The sequence below is a fragment of the Numenius arquata genome, chromosome 8 (genome assembly GCF_964106895.1).
Source record: "Numenius arquata chromosome 8, bNumArq3.hap1.1, whole genome shotgun sequence".
In the NCBI taxonomy this organism is placed as follows: Eukaryota; Metazoa; Chordata; class Aves; order Charadriiformes; family Scolopacidae; genus Numenius; species Numenius arquata.
The window spans coordinates 14,685,893-14,711,729 of record NC_133583.1 but is presented as its reverse complement, the minus strand read 5'-3'; the positions used below and the strand labels follow the sequence as shown (position 1 = coordinate 14,711,729).

General features: G+C 34.9%; 1 protein-coding gene across 1 annotated transcript in view; it reads right to left on the bottom strand.

Moving 5' to 3' along the window:
* The window catches only part of ERC2 (ELKS/RAB6-interacting/CAST family member 2), a 428,110-nt gene that overhangs the window by 213,335 nt on the left and 188,938 nt on the right, over positions 1-25,837 (bottom strand). The window contains exons 11-14 of the mRNA XM_074152871.1: positions 25,306-25,341; positions 19,482-19,511; positions 18,426-18,619; positions 11,752-11,763 (exon numbers count right to left, since the gene is read on the bottom strand). Coding sequence (XP_074008972.1) covers positions 11,752-11,763; positions 18,426-18,619; positions 19,482-19,511; positions 25,306-25,341 — 272 coding nt within the window. The remainder of the gene's footprint in view (positions 1-11,751; positions 11,764-18,425; positions 18,620-19,481; positions 19,512-25,305; positions 25,342-25,837) is intronic.

Here is a 25,837-nt window from a genome sequence, read left to right as displayed (position 1 = left end):
ACATCTGGTGTGTGTGATATGCAAAATCTTGAAGAGAAGGAAATAAAAGCAAGCTGTGTCATAGCCTCTCTTTTTTCCACAACTGACTACATGCTTATGGAAATGAAAAGAAAATGCTAGAGTTAGAAAGCCTAGCTGAGTAGTTTTCTTTTAGGCCTGCATTAAAGGTACAAGAGGAGTTCAACAGAGGAAATAAATACAAGAACACATTCCCCCCATTTTTTAAAAGAATTTTTAACAGCAAATATATCAAATATAATCCTCAATTTCGTATATTTTTTGAGTATGCTTGCTCTGGTATTTTTTCACGTCTTTATTTCAAAAACACTTTTGAATAAAATAGAAGATTAGGATAAGTAAAGATTACGCATGAGAAACAGCAAAATATTTGGAAACAGCACACAAGTAGCTATGCTGATATGCATAGATTGAGTCTACGTTATTCCTTATCATGAGGAATCTGCTACACTGTTTCAATTTAAAGCTATAAGACCACAAAATTAATTAGACAGAATAAAATAAATAAAACATTACTGTTTAAGGTATATGTCTTCAGAATTGGAAATGTATGCTGCAGGGGTCTGGAAAGTAGAATTGATCTTACCATCACATGTTAATCATGTTCTGGTACTAAAATATGCGCAAAAACATTATTGTTTGATAGTCTAACTGCCCCAAAGCAGTAAGATGAAATCCACAGCTTTCTGATTTTCCACATGGTTATAGTTCATTTTGAAGTTGGGTATCTAGTATCTTATAGTGAGCTGAATTCTTTACCCACTGAGCTGGGCATTACAGTCATCTCAAACTAGTTATTATAGAATACTATGCTGTGTTTGGAATTTTACAAACTTCACGTAACTGGCAAGACTGTCTTCAAACTAGTTCTAAAGCACTCAAGCCCAGAGCGCACTGAAGTGGTGCCAACACCACATTTGGCTTAAAGAAATGATGTCTGAGCTTCTCACATTTAAGAAGGAAAAAAGCAGTCTAACAAGCAGCGTAGGTGACTAACACCTTACACAGATGCTTAATCTTGGCCAAACATTAAAATGGCTGGTTAATGACACTTTTTCAGATAACAAATTTAAATTTCTGTTCATGTTCCTATGGCTATAGCCAGTCAGCAATTGTCATAAAACATCTAGCAGCTTCATCTATGGACAAAAAAGAATTCAGAATGGATCTAAGCTGTCTTCAAAATGGAGCTAGAATGTAAGCCTATCTTGAATAGTTTAAAAAAAAAAAAATAGTTACAGACTGAAGGAGTTCATGGGCATCTCCCGACTCATTTGAGCATTCAATACAGAGAAACAGTACCCAGCAAACACCCATGCCACCTATAAACTAGATGACAGTGACACTGGAATTTAATAAAGAAAAGCTGAAGAACACCAGATATAAGAAAAAATTCTAAATAAAATTTGATTCTTCTAGTACATTAGATACCGTTCCATTCCTAGTGAAGAGAAAAAGATTATATAAAGTAACATAATTCTCTAGAAACTACCTTACTGAACATTAAACTAAGTTTATGAATTTTTTAGACCTAGATCAAGCCATTGCTTTGAACTCCAAACACACAGTAGACTGGAGCCATGCTACTCCATTAAAAATCAGCCAGTCATAATTCCCTATTCCTCTTCATGAGTCTTCCTGATCTGGGATAATTTTCTATAATCTTTCTCAATGCACAGAATGATCCACAGCCATTAATTTACAACTCAGCTGGGCACGAAAAAAATCAGGTATCTAAACCACAGCAATGCCTTCATCTGTTTTCCTCAGTGTCCAACAACTTTTTCAGAAAAAATGGCCTTAGACCACCAGAATCAATAGACTGTAACAGATCTGTTTTCTGATACTGCTGAAGAACGATCAAACTATGATCACTAAATATTTAGGTACACTTAGAATATCATAGATCCAAACAAGACAGGTGATGGGAAAAGACAAAAAAGTCTTATACAGCCCTATAGCTTCATCTCCTATGAAATCCGGACCAAAGAACCTAGAGTCCCTTAATCTTGCTGTGCAAACAGCAAGATTCCCTTACATCAGTTACACTAGCTGTTCATTCTATTTAATTTTTTTAATTGAAATGTCTTTTTAAGAAATAGACATCAGTGCCATGGAGACCCAGACCCTTGATCAGCAGAAAGACAAATATCAAAACAGTAGCAGCACTTAGTTCTTGCTAGTTTGAATATCACTAATTGTAATGACTACGTGTAACCATGTTCCTTTGCGTTTTTTTCTTGTTTTTCTGGAATAGCATACAAATTGATCCCGTTGTCTAATTACAGTATATTTAATTCCATCAGTACAACTTTTAAAGACAAATATTAACATTTAGTCTCCTCAGATATGTGAGTATCTTTCAAATTTCATTTTACAGTAGTGCATAACTGTTGTCTAAACTCCAATGCTTTGATCTCTGATAGCTACAGAAAATCATGCTATTTCATTAAATTCCCAGTTTTAATTAGCCACCTGGGTACCTTGGCCAAAAAGTTGGTAATGTCAGCCAAAACTAAGTGTTACATGCTTAGTATAGCCTTTACTCTATTTCATAAAGATTTTTTTTTTCCTCAAAGCATCCAAAAAATGCAGACTTGTAAAATACTCCCAAGAGCAAAATCCGTAACATTTTCTAAAGGAATATGTCTCTGTAATAATTTTCATCACATTAAACAGCATTACAATGTGACTAGCTGTCTGAAAGTCAATCAAAAAATTCTCTCATATGTTAGGAACCTGTACTCCTCAACAAATAAAGAAAAAAAATAAAAATCAGAGTGCAATAAATGTACCAAATAATGTTTTAATGAAAAAAATCCATAAGCTTATGAAATGTAATGAATTAGTCAAAACAAGTAATTTCTACAAAATAGGAAAGTCTCAAAAATACATTTTAAAATTTAATCTAGTATACATATTTTAAATAATCGGCTTCACTTATTGTTTAGGCATGCACTGGGTAGAATATGACCAACATGATTACTTGAAAAAATTATATTTCTTTTCAACAGATCATCTCTTTCTCCTTTATAAATAGTCTACACCTTTACAAACACTTCACATACGTGAGCAATGAAACGAATCACGACATTTTACTAGGCACTCTGTATCTCAGTAGCTAGTCATGCAGAAGACCTGATCCTGTAAATCCTGTCCATGTGAATGTCCATTCTGAACTACATTACTTCAGTGAGACTCAGCAGAAATATTTCCAACAGTTCAGTTCTCTGTCAAAAATTGCAATATGCATAGGTTTCCATTTAATTTATTGTGTCAAGACTAAAACAACAGCATAAGGGGAATTCTTTAAAATTCAGATCCAACTCCATTGAAATTCATAAGATAGAATTTCCATTAATATATGAACAAAGTTAAGTATTTTTTCTGGCATTTTCCTGGAATACAATTGTATTTGCTGCAATCTGAAAAACAAAGATGGGTTAGACTCTAGCAAACTGTAAACATCACAAGAGTCATTACAAGGTTACTGACAGACACACTCCTGACACAAGGAACTGTTTATTCACTTACAGCCCATAGACGGATTTGTCTGGGGAAAACAGGGATTACCACAATAAGAAAACCTATATCCACAACAAGCTGAAATTTTGATATAACAATGAAAATATAACATGCCTCAAATAACCAACATTTTTCTAAAAGAAAGCCCTCCTGATTGACTGCTAAATTTATTTAATAAGTTAGACTCTAGTGACCTTAAGATTTATGATATGCTAATAAAAACTTTCAGGTTTGGTTTTGGTTTTTTTTTTAAAATCCAGATTTTATAACCTAAAGAATTATTAGTATCCAGAACACCTTTTAAAATTTGGGGGTTTTCCTTATTCTTAACCTTTTTTATTTTCTTTTTATTAACTTATACAATTGTCATTATGATAAAAAAAAAAGAATACCTTAAATGCAAAAACAAAAGCAATCATCCCAGGCATTAAGAAATTAATTACTTTGACACAGCCAGTACATCCAACAAAGCTGAGCTTCAAAATAACTTTTATTCTTTCCCTCTTGATGGCAAAAAATTATATTGGGACTGACCCTTTTTTTAATGATGTAGATGATATTCAGAAGCAAATCTGCTTGTATATTCCTGGCCAAATCATTCACCTAGCTTTATGCTCTGATATAAAATAGGCAGAGAGTAAGGATCATAACCACAGGAAGAAAACATTAAAATTTATTAACATATAAAATAATACCAACATTTTATTTCATAATCATTTTGCTTTTTTCCTTGTAAAATGAAATCTGACTGCAAAACTGCAAAGCCATCTCACCATTGTACACAATGATTTTTTTCTGTGAGCCACTGACTAGCAAACACGCCATGTTACAGCAACGCAGAATGTAACTATTTATTGCTAGTGCATTTGTTAAGAGTGAGAAAAGAATCAGTATGTCCCAAGCTGGCCAGAAGAAGAGTATTCCTCATTGAAGTAAGGTGTGTCGCAACTGCAGTACCAAAAAGCAAAAAGTGAAAAACAAAGGTACAAAGCAGCTGCCTGATTCTCCCAACAGAGAATTTTCAAAACACAGAAAAATGTATACATGTTTGCAGGGCTAAATGCATCAGTGTGAACTGTTTCAGTGATGACCTACCAAAACTGATCCACAACCCACACAAAGTGCATATTCACAACTGATACAATATACTCTACCCACAAAACAAGCAACAAAGGTAGAATGGAGCCTACGAAGGTCCCAAAGCTATAATTAGGCAAATTACCACTTCTAATATGTTTCCCCCTCTAGGGTAATTTTCATTTGGGTTTTGTCTCTTTGGTTATTCCAACAATCTGATGACAAAGCTGCTATGAACATCTGTTACTTTGTTAAAAACAGTGCCAAAACTTGTAATACTTTATCTGCACAGCCTCTTTATTCCATTTCATAACACCATACAATACACCCAAATTCTGAAAATGTAACTGGACAGATAATTGTCTGCCTTAAGGACGACATGGCTCTCACCGACTAATTTGGAACTAAAGTATAACATTGGCATAAATCAGACAAAAAAAAGTTAAAGCTATTACACCATTTAAAAAAAGAACATTTCTTTTGCTTTGTTTGAATTTGGAAGTCTTTTCTGCTTTTAATGTGAAAATTTGACAGACCAACACAAAAAGCTCACAGATTATTACAGACCACTACATAGGCACATATGAATAAAATGTTTTAAATGAAGACTTCCGGGGGGGGGGGGGGGGGAAGAGAAATTATTTTCTTTAGACAGACTCAAAAGGAAAAAAAAAAATTTTTTTCATGTCTGTTATCATAAAGGCCACAGTTGGGAGCAATTAATTTGTCCCCAAATCCCAAAGGACTCCTTTTTGCATGTCTGACTAACCTATTACCATACTACAGAAAAAAAAAATCCTGTCTCACCTTCGCCCTGCTTGCCCTCATAATTCCAAAGCAGAAAATCTAGCAGATCTTATTCCCACTCTCTTCTTTATACAAGAACTATATTTTCCCCTTCGTACTTCTCACTGGAAAGGAGAAGGGGCAAGACTTCAACTGCCTGAGCTAATTGCCTTTATAATTGTTTAAACTCCTAAACTGTGTAAAAACATAACCTACCAACCTACAGCTGACCCTGTACCACAATTTCATTTTTACAGTGGTGATACCTGATCTCATAACTGAAAAAAATATCCATTCTACAGTGATATAAATTAAGAGTAGCTCAGTTTCCTTAGCACATCTATTATAATACGGGATGAGGAGGGAAGTTTGAGTGGGTGCCTCCTGGAGAGACAGGAAAACATTGTCACCCTGGAGCTGGACTGCCCCTGCTCCCACAAAGGCTAACAGGGGACACTAAGACCTTCCCTTATGAAATAAGCTTATGACAACTGAGTAAAATTTTGTTGCTTTTTGGACAAGAGGATTTGGAGGAAGGTAATACTCTCTGGATAACTTTGGTAATTACTTTATCTTTTGGTAATAAAGGCCACTATTCTCCTTTACACGTCAGAGAATATTATCACAAGAAGTTAATATTGTCATCTCTTACTGAAGAAGAACGCTTGGTCTTTCTGCCATTCACCTGAAGATGAGACTACGACAAACTCCACGTCACAACATCTACTCAACAGAAGAACCGAGAAGCACCTTCTGTGTTCTCTCTATGTTGATATAAAGGACTGGAATCAGAAAGACCAGTGCAAACAATGGACAAAAAAAAATCATCCAAAACAAACAGTATTTTTTAAATCTCCAAAGATTTTGATTCCCACACCCCTAATTCTCCAGTGGAATGCAAAGATGCTGTAATGCTCAGAGTTGCCGATTAAGATAAATGAATTTTAGTATATTCAATCTTTTAATTACATTCCCAGCTCCTATTACCAATGGATTACACAGCTATTTCTGTTTGCAGAACAGAAAGCTTGCAGCCAACACAGATCTATAGATCTCTAAAAACACAAGGCGATTCTATCGCTCGGTTAGGAAAAATTAAAAAAAAAAAAAAACAAAACAAAAAAAAACCACACCACATTCAAATAATCCCTGTTTTTCTTCTTCTTCTTTTCCCCCCTTTAAATCTCTTTATTTCAAAGGTTTGAAGCCTGGTTTAAGATGTCTTAATACTCAGATTATGATAGTGCCTCAGTGTGACAATTATTTTGCCTCCAAATGCACCACAAAAAGATACTGTTGCCTTGAGAGAACCAAGAACTCTGCCTGGTAGAAATAAAGCAAGTGTCACAGAAGTCACTGAAACATTTCTCACCTCCAAGACAAAAACGTGGGAGGAAGGGTTTACCTAACACACAATCCGGGAAGTTTTCCAAAATCTTTGTTTAAGAAGTGTTTAGTCTGACAGAGTTCCCGCCAAAGCCCTAGAGAGATGCTAGAAATATCCACATGAGGATAATGCATGAATGAAAAGACCTACTAAAATCCTGTTCCAAACTATGGTTCGTATCACTTTGTTTCAACACGTACCTGCCTGCAACCACTGAAACTCCAGCACAGTGCATTGCACTACTGTCTCTCTCAGCACATTCTTACTGGATGACACTTTATACGAACATGTGTGAAATCCGTAACAGAAGAATCATCTGTCATACATCTATCTTGTACACCAAGAATTGTTCTGCATTTTCTTCTGATGTTCTTTTTTTAAAAAAAAAAAAAATAAAAACTGCTGATGACAGGACACTAGATGAGAAGGATATTTGATCTGATTCAATACGGCAATTGCTTGCTCAGCTATTTTATTAATTGATACCATTAGCGATAGCAGTAACCAGTAACTGGAAATAGTTTGTTGCCTGATATTTGCAACCAAGGAGTTGCAGTCCTACTGCTGCTTCATAAGGTTCCTTCCATCTGTTGTCCCAGTAAGACTTTTTCTTTTTTTTTTCTTTAAAAAACAAACAAAAAAAACCAAACAAAACCCCCTAAACAAAGAAACAAAGCAACCAAACCCAAAAAACTACCCCCAAAAAATCCCTGTCAACTCCTGACTTTGTCCAGTTAGTCTCTGCATCCAACTGTTCCACAGCACACCCAGCTCAGCCTGCCAGCAATCAGGATCAAACCTCCTCTGCTGCACTTCATGTTTCATTGCAATTTCCTTCTGAATCAAATCTTTCGACTGCAACACCTGGCTCAACCTAGCAGTTCTCTCAATCAATACTGCCATTATCATTCAATACATAACTTAAACTTTCCATACTTTTGCAGTAACCTCTTCATATCTTCAAATAAATCAGGTACGCTTTGTATGGTTTCTTGTTTTGACATACTAACTTCCCCTTATTATAAATTCAGATCAGAGCATTTCAAGCCAGTCGCAATCACATCGTCCAGGCATGTTGCTCTTGCATTATGGAAGCAAACAATATGAGTGGAAGAAGTGGTTCCACCAACCCATTCCTAAATTTAGTTCCCCTGTCTCTTTTCAGTCACAGCTTTTTAAGGGTAAGCTGTGCTATCTCACAATGATTCTTCACACACACACCCCTCCACTGTACACAAGGAATCCTGACGGCATTGCACCCAGGCAGCTACCAAGCTCCCCAGAAGAGTGCTGCATGACTACTTTATTCACACATTCACGGGGTCAAGAAATATGCCCTGTGGATCCTCTCCCTGGGGGAAACTAGTGGAAGCAGCAGGTCTAGAGAAGCATAAAAAATATTGCTCTGTCTTGGGATTAATACCCATGAAACAGAAAGAGTAGCAGTTCCTTATGTTGTCTCTTCCCCAACACAGAATTGTGGTGTCAGGTCCAACCCAATCCAAAGTGGATAGTATTCTTTCAGAGAAGTAGAGCTCTTTTCTCCTCATATCCAGTTTACTCTGCAAATACTCTGGATATGCAGCATATGTACACTCCAAATCAAAACGAAACAAAACCAAAAAAAGCATGACTAAGAAATCACTAAATATCCTTCCTAATTTAAAGTTGTCTCAGAAATTATTATCTTAACCTCTGTGTGTCTTTAAGCAAACTGAAAGGGCAAAGTATAGAACTGAGCAGACAGGTTCAGGAGTGAGTGGGATAAAAATGAATAATAATGCATTATCTTGTCCCAGGAATCCATTTGTATCTTTTTATTGTTTATCACCATGATTTCTGCTTATTTTGTAATATATTATTTTACCTTTTTTTTTAATAAAGCAGAATTCCAAGGAAATAAACTTTCTGCTTCAATATTTCTTAAATATAACCAAATGTAAATGCACGGAAATTGAAAACCACACGTAATCTAAATCTAAATTAAATTTAGATTAGATTAATTAGAAAAATCTAAATAATCTCATCTCAAATCTTCATCTCTTTCAAAATGTTTAAATGTTAAAATGTTCATTCTGTACATGTAGCAAATAGACTAAAACAGAAAGAAATGACAACAATCTGCATGCTATCCAATGTGACAACTATGTTTCTCACTCAGAATAACCAGTCTCTCAGAAGAGTAATGTATATCACAGATTCTCTCAGTTTTCATTAGTACACTATCTCAATTTCTCCAGGGAAATTATCTTTGAACAACATATCACTCTGCCCTTGGAACCATCAAACTGACATTTGACAAAACTGTGGAAGGCTCGTAAGTTAAATTTAAAACTCTGTTAAACCTTGCCTTACACATCACATTGAGCTTTCGCCTCCCACGGAAACAATTAGGAAGGCAAACACCAGAGGCTGGTGGGAAAATTTCTAGCACTGATCAGTATATTATACATGGAAAAAATATCCATCTTCTCTTTATCTGCAGCCAGAAAAGTTTGGGGAGTATATAAACCACTGTAACCTAAATGAAAAAAAAAAACCCAAACCTTACGGTACTCATTCTTGTGCTGAGAACATTTATTATTGTATAGGTAGATGCACATGGGGGTAAGGGGTTATGCCAACGTATTCAATTTTCTTGATTGCCACCAGTGTCAACAGCCCATCATGTTATAAAACGGATGCAGCATTTTTCTGATCACTCAACCCTATATAAATAGAGTTGAATAAAATGACAGGTAAGAACATATTGATTAGTAGAAATTAAACACATTAATAGATCTGCTTCTTAAATTAAGTTTTGACCTTAATGACGATTCAAGCTGCGAAAACTTAACACTTCACTGAAATCCCACAATATACTCTAATCATATGCTACAACTTATTTAGGACTCTAGGGATAAAAGTTGGCAGGGTTATGAGGACAGTTTGCTTCAGCAAGGTCAGCTGGTTTTTTAGGTCAATAAAACATAACAGAAATTGCACCTCCAACTGCTGAACAAATGTTTCTGCATACCAATCATTGAATTCCAGTGAAATCAACCATAATGACAACCACATAGCATAATACCTTTCTTTAAGCTCTATTTGGCTAGAGAGATTTTCAATCTATGTTGAGTATGTTCTGATAGAAATGCCAGAGTGGTCACATTCAGACAATAATTTCATCATAGCCAACTCCAGAGTAAACACAGTTAATTAATCTTTGGAAGAAAGAAAGAGTCTGAAAATAAATTAAGTATTTTTATAATTCAGGTGTAATAACTATCCAATCCAGGACACTAATATGGGCTTGTAGTAGACAATAAACAGAAAGTGTTTATCTGATTCATTACTGTAATCAATAAGCCTCTATTTTCAGAAACAAAATTTTCCAGCTGGAAAGTAACTTGCAATTGTGATGTGCATTAAAGCACATCAGGAGAAAAAAAACTCGTCAGTCTTTTCATAATGAGCCATCTTTTGCCAAACTGTTCGAAGACATCCACGTCAGAAACTTCTCTGACACATCTGAACCGTGAATTGTGAACTGTGCTTGGTTTTGAGACTAAGATACCAAAACTCTCTCAAGCTGGCAAGCTCTGCTTCTATATGAATAGAGAACAATGCTGTGTAAAAAGTATACATTGACATAAAAATTCTGAAACTTCAGATCTGAACATATTATATAGGCAGATTGGACATTTGCAATGATTCTAGTAAAAAATGTGGTGCATGGCAACCTGATACCTGGAACCATATCTGCAAATGCACAATTTTGGTACATGAAATCCACCTGGAAACTCTTTGCAGTAAACACTCTCCTTTATACTCCAGTCCGATTGACCTATGAAGAAATAAACACTTTCTACCTTGATAATGATTGAAAACCAGGTCTGTTCCTGCATAAAGCAAAGCTCCTTCAGTACAGGAAATAACACTTTGTGCAAGTTCCAATCACCAACTTAAGAAATTGAAAAATAAGGGATGAGCTTAAGAGTATAGAACTGTCTTAAATACTTGTCACAGGAAAAACTTAAAAAAAGCCACACTTTGAAACAAATGGGGAAAGGAAGAAGCAGGCGAACCTGTAGTCCAAACCATATAAAGTTATTAGTTTCTAAATACCAACTAGATGTTTTAAGACTTCACTAATTTACACTTTACAGCATGAGAAAGAAAAATTAACATCAAGGCCTACCAGGAGAGTATAAAAATTTTGACTACCATTTTTTACTTTCAACAAGGACCACAAGACATATTACTTGATAAAATTGTAAGATTACTCAAAAACAGTGCACAAGTACAAACCCTAGCTAAACTGATCTAAAACCTGGAAGAAAGAAAAACATTAATCTGACTAAATGATGCTATATACAAACACAGCATATAAAACATACACACACCTTCCTTGCAGCTGTGTTCTGGTCCAGAACCTGGTCAGCACAAACAGCTAAAAGTTGCTGAACCAGAAGCTGAACCACTTCAACTCATCCTATTATGTTTGCAATGGCAGTAAAAGTGGTGATGGTAAAGTATTAAAAATAAGTCTCTGATCTCTGCGATCCTAAGTATAAGTCTCTGTATACTATTGTTATTGTTCAATCCATTACCTACTGGGTTGGGTTGTCTACCCCAAAGTTATTCCCAATGTTGAACTCGCTGTACAAAGATAATAAAAGTAAAACTGAAAGAAGAAAAAAATCTTCACACAAAACAACATATGAATTCAATATGTTGTTAATAAGCATTTTTTTCTTACAGACTTTTGACCAAAGCATTTGTTTACTGTAAAGTTTCTGATCCAGAAATGGAATGACCAAAAACTTCACAACAGGGACAAACTGAATAAAAACAAAACCCAAAAAGAGACAAACACAAGTTATTAATAGGGAATCAAAATGGCCAAATAAATGAAGCATCAATGAAAGCCTTCACTGCAGAAGGAGCAATTAAATAGGAGAGTAGCAAATACTAACCTGGAAGTCAAGCTGGTTGGAGGAGGGATGAAAGCAGCAGTTTGGAGAAAAACAGATAGGAAGGAAGACAGCAAAAGAGAATAAAGGGAGGAACACATTAGTTCTTTAAAAATATAACAAGCAGATGTTATATCAGCAGATTTTATTCAAAAAAAAAAAAAAAAAGAAAAGGAAAGGCAAGGCAAGGGAAAGCGAGAAGTAAAATAAAATTTCTGTAGCAGTATATCCTTGCTGTGCACTGAATAAAACACAAATTTTAAAGTAAAATGGCACCTTGTCAATTGTGGACTGTGAAAAACCATCCATATTTTTAACCATCCAAATTCATATAGCACAAAGTCTTTTGTTGAACCAGCACAGGCTTGATGACCCACATTAAAGTCTTCCCATGAAAGCCCAAACAGTGAAACAATTTAGCAGCTTGTTCAAAGATATCATTTAAAAGTTCACAAAGTACTGTATCTAGTAATCAGAGATTTGCCCCTTCCAGGATATACAACCCCTTCTAAAGCCGACAGCAAATTTTCTTCAGTCTGGAGAATAAGGTCAATATTTCATCACTGAAAATATTCTGATGCTCGATAACATTTGTTAAAAAACATCTAACATGCCCTTTCAATTAAGACCAAAAAAAAAAAAATCCTGCCTGACACCCAGCTAAACTAATCCTTAAAGCTGTCTCTGGTGCACAGCTTTTCATTCACTTATGAAAGGAAAATCTTTTAAAAGCCACTTTTTTTTTAAAACACAATTATTCCATATGGTGATGTTTTGTCATTTATGCAATGACTTGTCAGTGCTGTGTGGACTTATTTTAATCAGAATTCAAATCCAAATCAATTTAGAATGAATTAATTGTAGGCTGAACAACCCAAGAGCTAAAATGCACATCTATAGTTTTATTATCCAAAACTTCGAACTGCAAAGTAGGTAACAAAAAAACAAACTGCTTGTTTAAAAGCAAACTGCTCTTGTCTGATAGCTAGTATAGTATTTTTAAATGAACGTTTATATTCTCAACAAAGTAAGCTTTGTTGAGAAACTAGACTTAGTTGACCAAATGACTGACCTTCTAACATACCATTGGAGAAACACAGATCCAAGATTTTGCATTCCACACTATGTTCTCATCACTTCAACATCAAGCTACAGCATTTCACTCTTAACCAGCAACAGTCTGATTAGGATTACAATATTTATCCTTTACCAGACAGGTTAGTTCATAGCCTGTTCTCTTAAGGGAGGGGGGTAACATGCTAGTCCTGCTCTATCTCTTATTATCAGCCTTTGCCCAAACTCCTTCTGTGTCCCTAGGGATGACTAAAGTTAAGAGATTGCTGTGTCCTGAATTGCGTTTTGCAGGTTGACAGGCAGTCTGGTCTCTCCAGTAAGGGCACTCAAAGAAATTGACAACAATGGATTTTTAAATATGGCCCTCCCTGAGAAAGTAATTATTAATCTAGTTCTTTTCCTCCAAATACACCACTTTCCTGCATGGAATTTGTCTTCCCAACAGCTGGAATGTTGGTTACAGTGTCAGGACCCATGAGCAAGGGCAGCCTCTCAGCTCCTTTTTCATCCTCAGTTTCACATACGCCCATACAGTGGCTTTTTTTTTCTTTTCCAGTTATTCTGATTTAATCCAAAGGGCACAATGTAGGCAATAGGAAACCTGCCTTTCTTACGTTCTGAGAGCACTTAGTTACAGTTCTCATCCCTAAGAAACCACTCAATATACGCAATGCGTTTGCATAGATATTTATGGAACGTTAAGTAAGGTAAAATTAACACAGGAATGACATGCACACAGGTTGCTAACAGCAAACTATTCTTGTAAGACTGTGAGGAATAATCTGGTTCTGAGGACTGGAATTGTGCATGCAATTGCAGGCAGCCACATGTCATAATCAGGTTCATAAATTTATCAAGCTGCATCTTAAAACTAGTTAGGTTTCTCATTCTTTTTTTCCTTTTAGACAGCTGTTCCAATACCTTCAATTCTCTGAGAATTAGAAAACTTTTTCTTCCTTTCTTTCTTGTTTCAGCCTAAATTTATTAATGGATAATTTATATCCATTGTATTATGCGTCAACTCTCTTTTACTAAAATCACTCCTCTTTCACCGCAGTGCTTAGCCCTTCACATATTTATAGAGAACAAGCATCCCTACCAAGCCTTTGTTTTGCCAGAGAAACAAACCACTGTTGTTTAGACTCCTCCTGTGACACAAGCCCTCCACTCCCTTAATTATCCTACCAGCCCTCTCTGCACCTGTTTCCAGTTTTAATTCAACCTTCTCGAATATGACTGATGAGAAGTATACAGCAGTGTTCCACATGGAGTCTTGCTAGCACTTGATGACATTAATACCTTCCTATCCTTACTGCAAACATTTATCTGACATACCAGGACTCACACCTCATTATTTAGATGTCTGCTTCATTATTTAGATGGCTCATAATGACACTGCCATAAGCAAATTCACCGAATCTTTCTCTTTCTAAACTGTATCAAGGATTATCCTTAGTTTACAGCAGGCAGTCTTACTCGTCCTAACTTCACAATCAGGCATTTTGTACTATTGTATTTCACTTGATTTCATTATTCAAACTCCCTAGCATATTTCATAAATATACTTTTCATTCTAACACCATTAATAAAAGCATTAAACAATATGCTCCTTCCAGCCTGACAGTTCCTCTTCAGCTGCAGTTACCTCCCTTTGGCTAGGTCCTTCACATTAAAATTTAAGCTGATCACCATCTTACCCAGTTTCATCTACATTATCAAAAAAAAAAAAAAAAAACCCACCAAACCAAACCAAAAATCCACACCACATTTCCTTCTTCAAGAAGACCAGAGAAAAACACCAAGGTAAGTCTTCCAAAGGTACATTATGCTGGGATATTTTGCATTTAATTTTAACCTGTTCTCATTATAAACAGATAAGTCATGAAAGATGCGATAAAAGTTATGGAGCAGCTTTAGTATAGGAGGAGGAATTGGTTCTCCTATGTAGCAATAATAAGCTATAAAATACAAAATTAATATATATGGAATAATTTAAGAAACAGACCAACATGTCTGCACATATGAGGAATAGTATGAGTCATGAATCTTAAGTGATGCAACTCAGAAGCGTGATAGTTTCTGAAGCAAGAAAATCACATTTAAACCAAAAGAATTACCATTCATATGAAATCTTCAGGATTATTAATAATGTGCATCTGCCAAATAGCATACATTTATAAATTTAATTGCCCATATCTTGAAGAAGACAGCTCTATCCTTGAGTATTTGACACTTTCTGCATCACTACTTTCTGTCAAATAGTAAAACATTAGTATTCATCATCTTGTTTTAATTCTTACTTTAATTTGTAAATGATAACTTTGTTACAAATGTTTTTACTTTTCAGGCTGATTTATACAAGTACACCTCGTTATGCTGATGAATTTGTATGTGAATATAATAAATATTGTGAAGATACCATAAATTGCAATACTCTAGATTGTCACTTTCAGAAATTTGTAAATTTTGAGAATTTATGGTCTTGCAGTTATCTTGCAATGTAAAGATGTTGGCATAGCAGTGAATATGGATCCCAGCAAGCTATTAACCAACAAATACATTTCAAAAGAGCATTTGTTTTCCTGAAAAAACCCAGAGAAGCCCTTGCATCCGAAGTTAGGGGAAATGTTGAAGATATGTGGTTTCTGATCAAGAAAAAAAAGGAGAAATAGTAAGGAATGAAAAGAGAAACCTAGAGCACATTATATGAATTACAAAACAGCAGGACAAGAAGGAAAGAACATTTTCAAATATGCTTCTGTTAAAGTTGCAGTCATTTTTGCAATGCTTTATTCCCATAAAGTGGGTAAACTGAGCTTTGGCTCCACCTCTTCCCTTCAATAATGAGCCAATCAAGTAGTCATTACAAGCAGAAAAACTAGTAGCACTTCATAAAATGCTACAGCAATTTACACTCCATCTAACCCCCTAGAAAGGGGAATTTCAACATCAAAGTTCCCTCTCTAGGGACACCAACAGGTGGCACAGTTATACACAGATTTAGATCTTCAGGCCAATATTTTCAGAAAATAAGGAAGAGGGAGAGAAAATAAATTAAATTTTAGAGAAACCTAGGGTGAGCCTGACTAGATACCCACTCTTTAAAAATATTTCCCTACTCCACCTTTATATTTCTGGCAGATTGCTAGCTTTATTGTACCAACCAATGAATTTGTGCCTGTGCTTATGCATGGTGGAAAGTAGCTTTAAGACTCCACTACCAAGTAAAGGCAGTAAATTCTGTTGATGAAATCTATACTAGATAATTTTTATGTAAATTCTAGTTTACAACGATTAACTTACATATACTGTGTGTATAAGAATTCGGAATTAATCTGAAAGCTGTACATTAGCTGTAAGTTAAATCAAGTGAGAAACTGCACTAAAGCTAATACAGTTTACAAATCTTAAAGCACGATCATTCCCCAAAATTGCAACATACTACTGTCCTTAGCTGGTCATGCCACAACATTCCTTATTGTAAGGAGTACAGAAGCACTTAAAGGTTCATAGCAAATCTTAACTACTTCTTCATATTCAAAGTACAGTATACCCTGTACAAAAAGTCTGTGCTTACTCAGTGGTACCAAATTATTTTCTGAAAAGTTAGTCCAGGATCAACACCTTCATCAACAGTAACAGGCTGGAAACTAGTGTCCCAAAATTTCACTGATGAAAGTGCATTGAATTTTTAAAAAAAATTAATTCAAAAGTAGAAAATTCTGTCCAGTAGATAACCCATTTTAAGGGTTCTCAGACAGTGAGAGGTTGTATGCTGACAAGGCCATTCTAAGATCTCTGCATCCCTTGGTTCCTTGTTTCTTTGTAATCATTGATTTGTAATCAACAATTCTTAATTTAATTCAAATAAATCTACTGATCTAAATTGATTCTTTATCTCTTTTTTATATAAAATATTTAAATCAAATTAACATTTGCTAATAATTTTAGATCAGAAGCTTCACTACCTCATCATGTTCATCTTTTAATCTTAATTGCCATTTTAATATTCAAACATTCAACACATACATGATTGCTACTTAACAATTCTCTTGAACAAAAGTTTAGCATGCCTGCTATTGCATCTAGGTCACACAATAACTCAGTAGGTTTTATAGCCCAATGAGGATATCAGTTACTCTTTCTGGAAAAACTGTACAGTCAGTTTCCACACCAGCTTGGTCACTCCTGGAGTCACTATATTACAAGCAAAGGTCTGTAATTGCCCCTACAGTAGATGCACCAATGGCTGGAATAGGCAGCACTTTCTTGAGCACACAAACTCACTAACCATGTTACCTTTTTTCAACATACTGTTTTAGGATTTTGGAGAGCTTAGGCAGAATCCAGAGTCATGGTGCACAGAGTGACTGCTCTTCATTACTAGCTGCCTCTGGTATCTACTTTACACATTAAAATCTATGCAAACACTATAGTATTCTAAACTCCTTTTGATGTTGTGAGAGAGGTAAATGCTAATTAAAGTTATCCTCATGTAAACACTCAGTTCTATTTTGAGTACAAACCTTTTTTTTTTCCAATTTAAATTTGAGGTCTTGATTCTCGTGACACTTAGATTCATAATTATATGCCATTGCCTATTATCATTATTAAACTTCTGCCAAATGTTTGCAGAGAAAGATAAGTTTTGGCAACAGATAACTGTGAATGTTCCTAAGTCATCATCAGTAAAAGATGCTCTACACATCTCCAACGTTTCTGGCATATCTTCCCTTCTTTCACGGTTAATGGGGCTGAGCACTGCTATGTCTTCACTTGAATTACACCAATAATCACAACAATGAGATCCCCTAAACTTCCCTTTTGGAACCATGAAGCGCTTTTCTTCTGACTTGATCACTGAAAACAATTATATACAATATTTGAAAACATAAAATTCCTTCTTTCATTTACCTAAGAGGTGCTAAGTACAGGAAGGAAACAAAGAAACAAAACCATATAAATTGCTTATCAGTGAAATAAATTGTAGTAATACTGTATGGGAGAAGGATCCAACAATCATTTAATTTCTGAAATAATGAGACAAATGGAATCCAAACCCCTCCTGTCCCCATTAAGGAAAAGACTGTACAACAGTCCCAGAAATAAGACAAACACTGCCTGATCAACATCAGAAAATATTAATTTGAAGAGGACAAAGACTAAAGAACCGTCATACATAGTTAGAACTATTATTAAATAGGCATGAGACTGGTTAGAAACACTTACCAATGCTTTTCAGGACCTCTGAGAACTAGTGATGCTGTTCACACCAAAGAAGCACGTGTGGAGACAGTTCTGATTTACCAGTGACTAAAAGGCAGGACTGTTCCCCAACAAGGTTTTCTTGGAGGGCTGTTGTCACTGTAAATTGCCTACGGCTTTTCCTATATGTGTTTCTTTCATGGAGACTACTAAAAAAGTGGAAACCTTAAATTGTCCAGTCAAGATATGGGAGATGCAGTTTTCAGGTAGCCTTTTTTTTTCTGGTTTAGTTTTACCAGACGTAAAAAATATTCTGTTAAAAAGCATACTCTGCTCTGCAATGAAGATCAAGTAAATAAAATTGCCACTCAATGTAAAATAAATAATACAAGAATTACCTTTCTAACTCAGCAATTTTCTTATCTTTATCATTCTTCTCATTCTCTACTTCCTTGAGTATTTCTAGAAGTCTGTCAACCTCAGCCTGAGCTTTGCCACATTCTTCTCTATAGTACGATGCCTCTTTGTCAAGCTGTTTCATTCTGTCTGCAAATTCTGGATTCATCCGTGCCTCCTCTTCAGCCTCATGAGCCTTCAGAATCAATATTTTTAAAAAAATAAGGATGACAATAATTGATATAGCTTGAAGAGCTTTTATTCTTCAGTCTTGGAGTTCAAATTTTCATTACAAAGGATTATGGGTATTTCTGTCTGATGACAATATTTTCTACAGATTATAAAAAATAATGAAAATATCCTCATAGTCTGAAATTGTAGTCAAATGCTATCATCCTGAAGGTGGAGGGGATTTAATAAGTCTTTTTACATATTAAAGTGACCATATTTTATGGGTATGTTTTAAATTTAAAAAACACCTTGTAACTCATTTAATTCACATTAAGCTTTTAAAGTGTTTCAAATATATAGGCAATTTCTTAATAAAGCATATTCTCTCTTCCCCCATATATATACACACATACTTTGTCCATGTATATATATATAGATACATATACACATACTGTAATCTTTATCACCAGATGTTTCAAATGCATTTTGATACGAAGAATTAAAAAAGGAAGAAATCTGTTTTATGTAGTGTTTTTAAAAGACAAACCAATCAACTAAAAAGCTGCCTTCAGCAGACATTTTACCCAATAATCCTTTTTCTCTTATCATTAATACTTAACCTGAAACATCAGAAGAACAAGCCCATTGGTGAAAACGGCACAAACCTGGCAAACACATGCATGGATGGGTGGCAGTTTCACAGACAAGAAAGAACGCAATGAATACAACAACAACAGTACAGAGCCCAATCTTACTCCCATCAAACCTAATGGCAAAAAACCAATTAACTTCAATGGGAGCATGATCTGGCATCAAGTGCTTTAAACTGTTGGCTGGAATAATCACAGACAGATGGAAACAACAATGCACTGCAATGCTTAGCCTACCCCTTGCTTCCCATTATTCCTAATTGGCATCTTGAAAGAGCAGGCAAGGAAAAAACAAGTAGTTTAAGGCAGTGCACATTAAACATAGAAAATTCAGATAACATTCTCTTGACATAGAGGAATTTTACAGAAATTCAGGATATCTAGAAATGAAGGTCCTCCAACTATCTTATTATGCAGAGAAGACATGGACTTATTTATCTTCTTAATTTCAGGGAATAGACAATGCAAGCAAGCAAAGAAAGAAATGCAGATCAAAATGAAACATGCGTGTTTTGGAAAGAATTACTATAAACTACAGATACTAGAAGGTTCATATTCTTTGCAATGGTTAAAAATTTTCTGTATAAATAAAGAACAAGTCTGGGTTTAGTATAAATACAACAATTAAAAGAATTGAAATTATTACAGAAGAAACTTAGAGGGGTTGCATGTAACATATCATTTAAGCATGAGGATAATAAGAAAAAAGATAGTAGATTTTAACTGTTACATATCCCACTGTGAGATTTTTATTCATAAGAAACAATTGGTTACCAAAATAAGCCAAGGGAATGACATGAGAGGCCTACTAAACTTACTGACCTTGCTCTTCAAATTCTCTATTTTGGATCCAGCCCTGAATTCTATGCAGACACATGACTTTACTAACACAGAGCTTGTTTCAAGGTGACATACAATGAGTATCTTGATTTTATGGCTTGGGTTAGAGGCTAGCAACAGATTCTTTTTCATCCTCATAAATCTTCCTGCTTAGATAATAAACTGATTTATTTTATACTGGGTGTTAATTGTGTCAAGAAATTTACTTTCGGCTAGCTTTGGAATTTTTTGAAGTAAATGTAATACTCAGGTTCAGGGCTAATTATGTGAAAGACCGTGTACCAATTTCCAGCTGCAAAGCACTTCAATTTTCCATCAGCTCTATTTAGAAATTAGACAATGTTTTATCTCTCCAAAATGAACACTAAGTGTTCTTTAGCAACAAAAAAAAAAAAATTTCATATGTAAAGGTAAATTCACACTAGAAAAAAAAAAATACAACCCAACTCCTACCTTTAAGATACTAAGAAAGCTATGCAAAGAGCAAATTGTTCCCTATTGCTCTTCAGATTTCTCTTCTCTTTAGGGTAAATCCAGAAGTTCACAGTTCCCCTCTAGAGGGTATCGCTCTTTCATATTCCTCCCTGACACCTTTTTTATTTACCTTCCACCATTTCATAAACAGGCAAAACACCAATCTTCCTGCTTCTAACCTTTCTTTTCATTAGTATACAAGAATTCTCAGCTTCAGCCCAAACTACCCCCCCGCCCAGTTTTAACCCAGGACAAGAAGCAATGCAGAAGAAATAGGGAAGCATTTTTTGGTTTGGTTTTTTTTTTTTTTTTTTTGCTTTTCATTATCACACTGGACTTTCTATGATGAAAATACATAATTGGGCAAGAACATGATAGTCACCAATGCAAAGGTGCCAAATGTTCAACTATCATAGACTGTTCCTTGCACGCAGCAGCTCAGAAATGTACTGAACAAATTGTCCACTGCACAGCTTATAACTAAAACATCACCTTAAATAATAGATATAAATTATGTTCTTCCATTTAGCCCCATAATCCTTGCTCAATAATATGCTAAGGAAATTAATGTTAAGTTCAAAAGTATTTTCAATTCTTGTGCTTTCTGTGGTACTCATGCCATCCCATGTTTGTGGGATGTGTTTTTGGAAAATTCCATAGCATAAACTTGGTCATTGTACTTCCCTATGGTTCTCAATACAAAGCTGAACGTATGAGATATGACTAAATCCAGTATTATCAAGTACACAACCTATACAGGGCTTTGAGATGCAGCACAGTTATCCATAATGTCACATATAAATCAATATAAGCACTCAGTTCAAAGACATGTATAAGACTATTCTAATCTATTTTTAAAAATACCCAAAAGATCCTAGTATTGCAAACCACCAGTTGCCTGTACTTTTGCCCGTTGCCTGTACTTTAACAACCATTTTCTATAGAATATTTTCGGACTATTGGCAGGAATCAGACTTCTACAAGGGCATTGCCTTAAAGAAGGAGGAAAGGAAAATTAAGTAAAAAGGGAGAGCATGTTAAAAAACATTTTTTTTTTAAAAGGGTTTTCCACAGGTGGTACTCTAACTTGCAATGAGTCCCTTGAAGGGAATCCTCATGTTGGAAACAAAGTTGCTGATACTACAAGAGAGCAAAACACAATCTGCCTGACATTCCCAGGACAAAGGTATAGAATCACTCATAAGAGCCGAATTATATTTTATGACTTTGAAAGACGTGTTTGGATTTGAACTAGGCACTTTTTTTTAATTGTTATATACAGATCAGGGGTGATTTGCTGACAGATGGAACGACTTCTGAGGTCAAACAGTAGGCCCAAAGGAGATGAAAGGCACCTCAGCTGATACTGACTCCGCTCGCACTCGGACAGGCCAGATTTCTTTGGCTTTTTTGCAGGCTGTGCATCACTTCTAACCAGTTAGAAGTTATCACATGAATCATGAAGTGTCTACCTATTAGTGTTGCCTTCTCTTCTACCCTTTTTTTTTTTTTTTTCATTTCTGTCCCCCTTTTTCTCCTTAAGTTCTCTGTTTTCTTGGGGAGAATACATTTGCTGGTTTTATGGGGCTTTTATGGGTGAGAGTGACTGGTTCATACATACCTTTCAGCAGCAAAGTAATTGATCTCTTAAACTGTATCTGTAAACGATAACACTTGTGTGTGCAGATTACGCTAGTTTCAAACTAGCACACTTGGTTTATGCTGTTTTGTCTGTCAGTCTTGTGCCTTTGTTGTATGTTATTTTTACAATTCAATAAAAATAGCATACCACTCTACTATTAGAATTTCACTAATTCTTACAGTAATTATGTATCTGGTTTGACATTTGCTTAATAAGTACTACAAATACTTTAGAAGTAAAATTTCCTTATGTAAACCACAAATTTCCTACAGAAACACTGTAATAGTGTGGCACAAACATGCAACATGAATTATTTAGTCTATTAAAATTTTATGGTACAATCATGCATGCATTAATCTGCATGACAGAAATGGATGGATAGATATAGTACTTTATTTTTAAACACAAACATACACAGAAATCAACCGACTACTTAAAAAAAAAAAAAAAGAGCAGAATTTACATGCAAGAAATTACTTTCTAAGATCCTTCAAATTTTATTACTTTCAATAATAAACTAAAAAAATAATTGCTGTCACCTTAAATTTTTTATAGTCTCCCTAAATATCGGGGGGGGGGGGGGGGGGGTATTTAACTTCAGGGACTGCTCAAAGCAATTTAGAGTGGATTCTGCAAATACTTTAAATTTTAATCTGACATTGCTCTGATGGAGCACTTGGAAAATAAGGTCTTTACTATTCAGGAAAAGGTTCACCAGAACTCCAAAATAAGTACAACATTATATTTCATTACAGGACAAAAACAATCACGTAACTTCTTATAATCAATTTTGCACAAGAATTCATTGGGTATTTCAAAAAGTTCACCTTCCAAAACAAACATGAAAAAAATGTGCGTCCAATTCTCTTCACGTTTTGTTCACACAGGTGAATACATTGTGAAACCATTTACTATGGAGTACATAGGATTTGCACTCCTTCTGCATCATCCCCACTGTGGTACCCAAATATGTATAAGAATAAAATACTCCTATCTTTTCTGTATTTTAAAAACATTAGATTTAGCAATAAATGAAAGTCTTGGAGTTGATACCTGTGTGACATAGTAGAAAAAACACATCCCACCACAAAAAATTGCTATATCACTGCACTGGCTAAAAGAGGTCTACTCAGAGATTGACTGTTATTTCTCTGCACAGGTAAACAAAAGAGCATTAAAACTTCAGTATTTTAAGATTAGATTGCCATCTGTTTTTTTATAACACTATTATGCTAAAAAAAAAAAAAGGAAACATTAAATAAAGTATCATAAGGATTTGCAGTACAAAAAAAAAATCTTTCAAGTAACTGCTATTATGCCACCTCAAAGAACAAAGGTGAAATCTTGGCTTTGTGGAATTCAAAGAATATGTTGCCATTGACTTCAATCAAATCACATTTTCATTTCAAGACCTTAGGTGGTTTTGTGGGAGAAGAGGATCTTTACTACTTAAATTTTTAAAAGTAGACTGAAATATGTAAGTAGAAGAAGAAAGAAGATGAGCAAGAAAAGTTTATTTAAGAAAACCTCTCGTGGATATACTACAATTGCTGCCTGGTGCCAAAGGAAAAGGATCTTGTATCATTATTTTGGACCTGGCAACAGGCTGTCCTTTTGAAAATCAAGCACATGAAGGCAGAAAAAATAAAATAAAAAAGGACTGACTTTGCAATACCACACACAAATAGACCAGGAAGAAACAAACAAATTCCATACAGCAGAATAACTAATATTGATATAACTACTGGAAAGCCTTTATGATAATCAAGGGAAAAAACTAACACGAAAAAGACTCCAGTCTGAAAAGACATGCACAGTAGAAGTGCAAATGATATGAATAGAAACATAACTGCCACAATGGTGATCCAAGGTGATACAGAAAAAACAGTTTTATCATTCAAAGGGAAAAGCTCTTTGCCCAGCAGCGTGCTGGATGGTAGAGGTGATAACAGGTCTCAAGCTACTTACAATCAATTTATGACTGGATTCTAAAAACAGTTAACCAATAACTTTAAAAGTAAATACAGGACATTCTGTGGGACTCTCTTTCCCCATAATAAGTCATGACATATCTATTACATGGTTAGAAGCTACAAAATTTAGCACTAATAGACTCCAAAGCTGGAATCCTGGTCCACTGACACTAATGGCAAAACTCCCATTGACTTCAGTGAAAGCAATACCTTCCCTAAAGCATAGTACCCACATTACTTCATCTACAAAACAAGTTCTTCTATATATAGTATCCCAATGACATGGTAATACTAGCTATGATTACTATGTAAACTATAGCTTGTAAATTGCTATTACAGTTACATCATTTTTTCTGTCCTGTGATGTTCACTGCACATTAAATGTAACAGTCCCAGCCAAAAAGTGAAAGCTGTTCTCCACAGAGAAAATGTTTGTTACTGCTCTTCCTCAAATTGAAAAAGGAACACAGTCAAGTCAAACAGGTAGATATTGCACAGTTAAAGCAGATATTGGCAAGAATAATAATGCTAAACAAGCCAAAGTATTGTTTTTCAAACACTGCCCTTAGCATTCATCATTTTACGTTTCAGCATTTTCTTAGTCTAAGTACGTCTCCATATTCTTAACATATAGATACAGTCTTTTATGAGTAAAACTGCTCTGAACTATTTTAATTGTATGGGCTTTTGTACCAGTCACTGCCTAGATATTATTATTCACATAATCAACTTAGTCACTTAAGATAAACTGAACAAATTAGAAGTTATTTAAGTTTGAAGGATCAAATAAAGTACTGCAGAAGGAGGGATTACAAAGCAAAGCAAAGCAAAAAAAAAAAAAAAAAAAAAAAAATTAAAATCATCTGCATGCTTTTTCTAATGGAGAAGTTGAGGACCTAAAGGCTAGGATGCTTGTTTTCCCAGAAATACTGCATGTACCTATTTAATACATTTCATATTCTTAAAATGGCCTTCAAGTCCACAAAGTTCATTTATTTGGATACAATGAATATGGCATAGTGAGCATCAGAAGTATTCTGCAAAGCTCCACAGAGGAAGAGCACAACACAGTAAGGTAAATGGATCCTCATGCTTTCATATGTTACAGCGGGCATTTTAAAAAAGAACTTACTGGATTGTACATCTGATTGAACAACTGTTCAGCTTGCTACATTGCAAAGTTGGAAGGGAGTGAAGCACAGACAGGAAAAGAAGGAAAGATCCAGGAAAACAGCATTAGCTCAACAAAACTAGTGCATTTGCACAGAAGAACTTGTCATAAAAAAGTAGAAATTTAAGATTCTAAACATTCCTTGGTGAAAGTGAGAGGCACTGAGGAAACATAAATGTTGACTTTGGCTCCTAAAAAGAATAGCTGGAGTAAGAAATTTAAGGTTTGTGTTACTTTCCCTTTCTCAAGTTAAATAACCCATGAAATAAAGAAAGGTGTCCACTTTTGATGATACATTAAGTGCTGGTCTCAAGCAATGAATCACGAGAAGTGCTTTTGGCTGAGGCTGCAATTTATCACCAAAGCTTCAAAGATGGTAATAATAAAAGATTAATTAAATTGTATCATTAAATTTATTACTTTCTTTTTGTTTAACACAAGACTGAATTTTCTATGCAGAATGACTTTCAAACAGTACAGCTTGGCAAAAAGT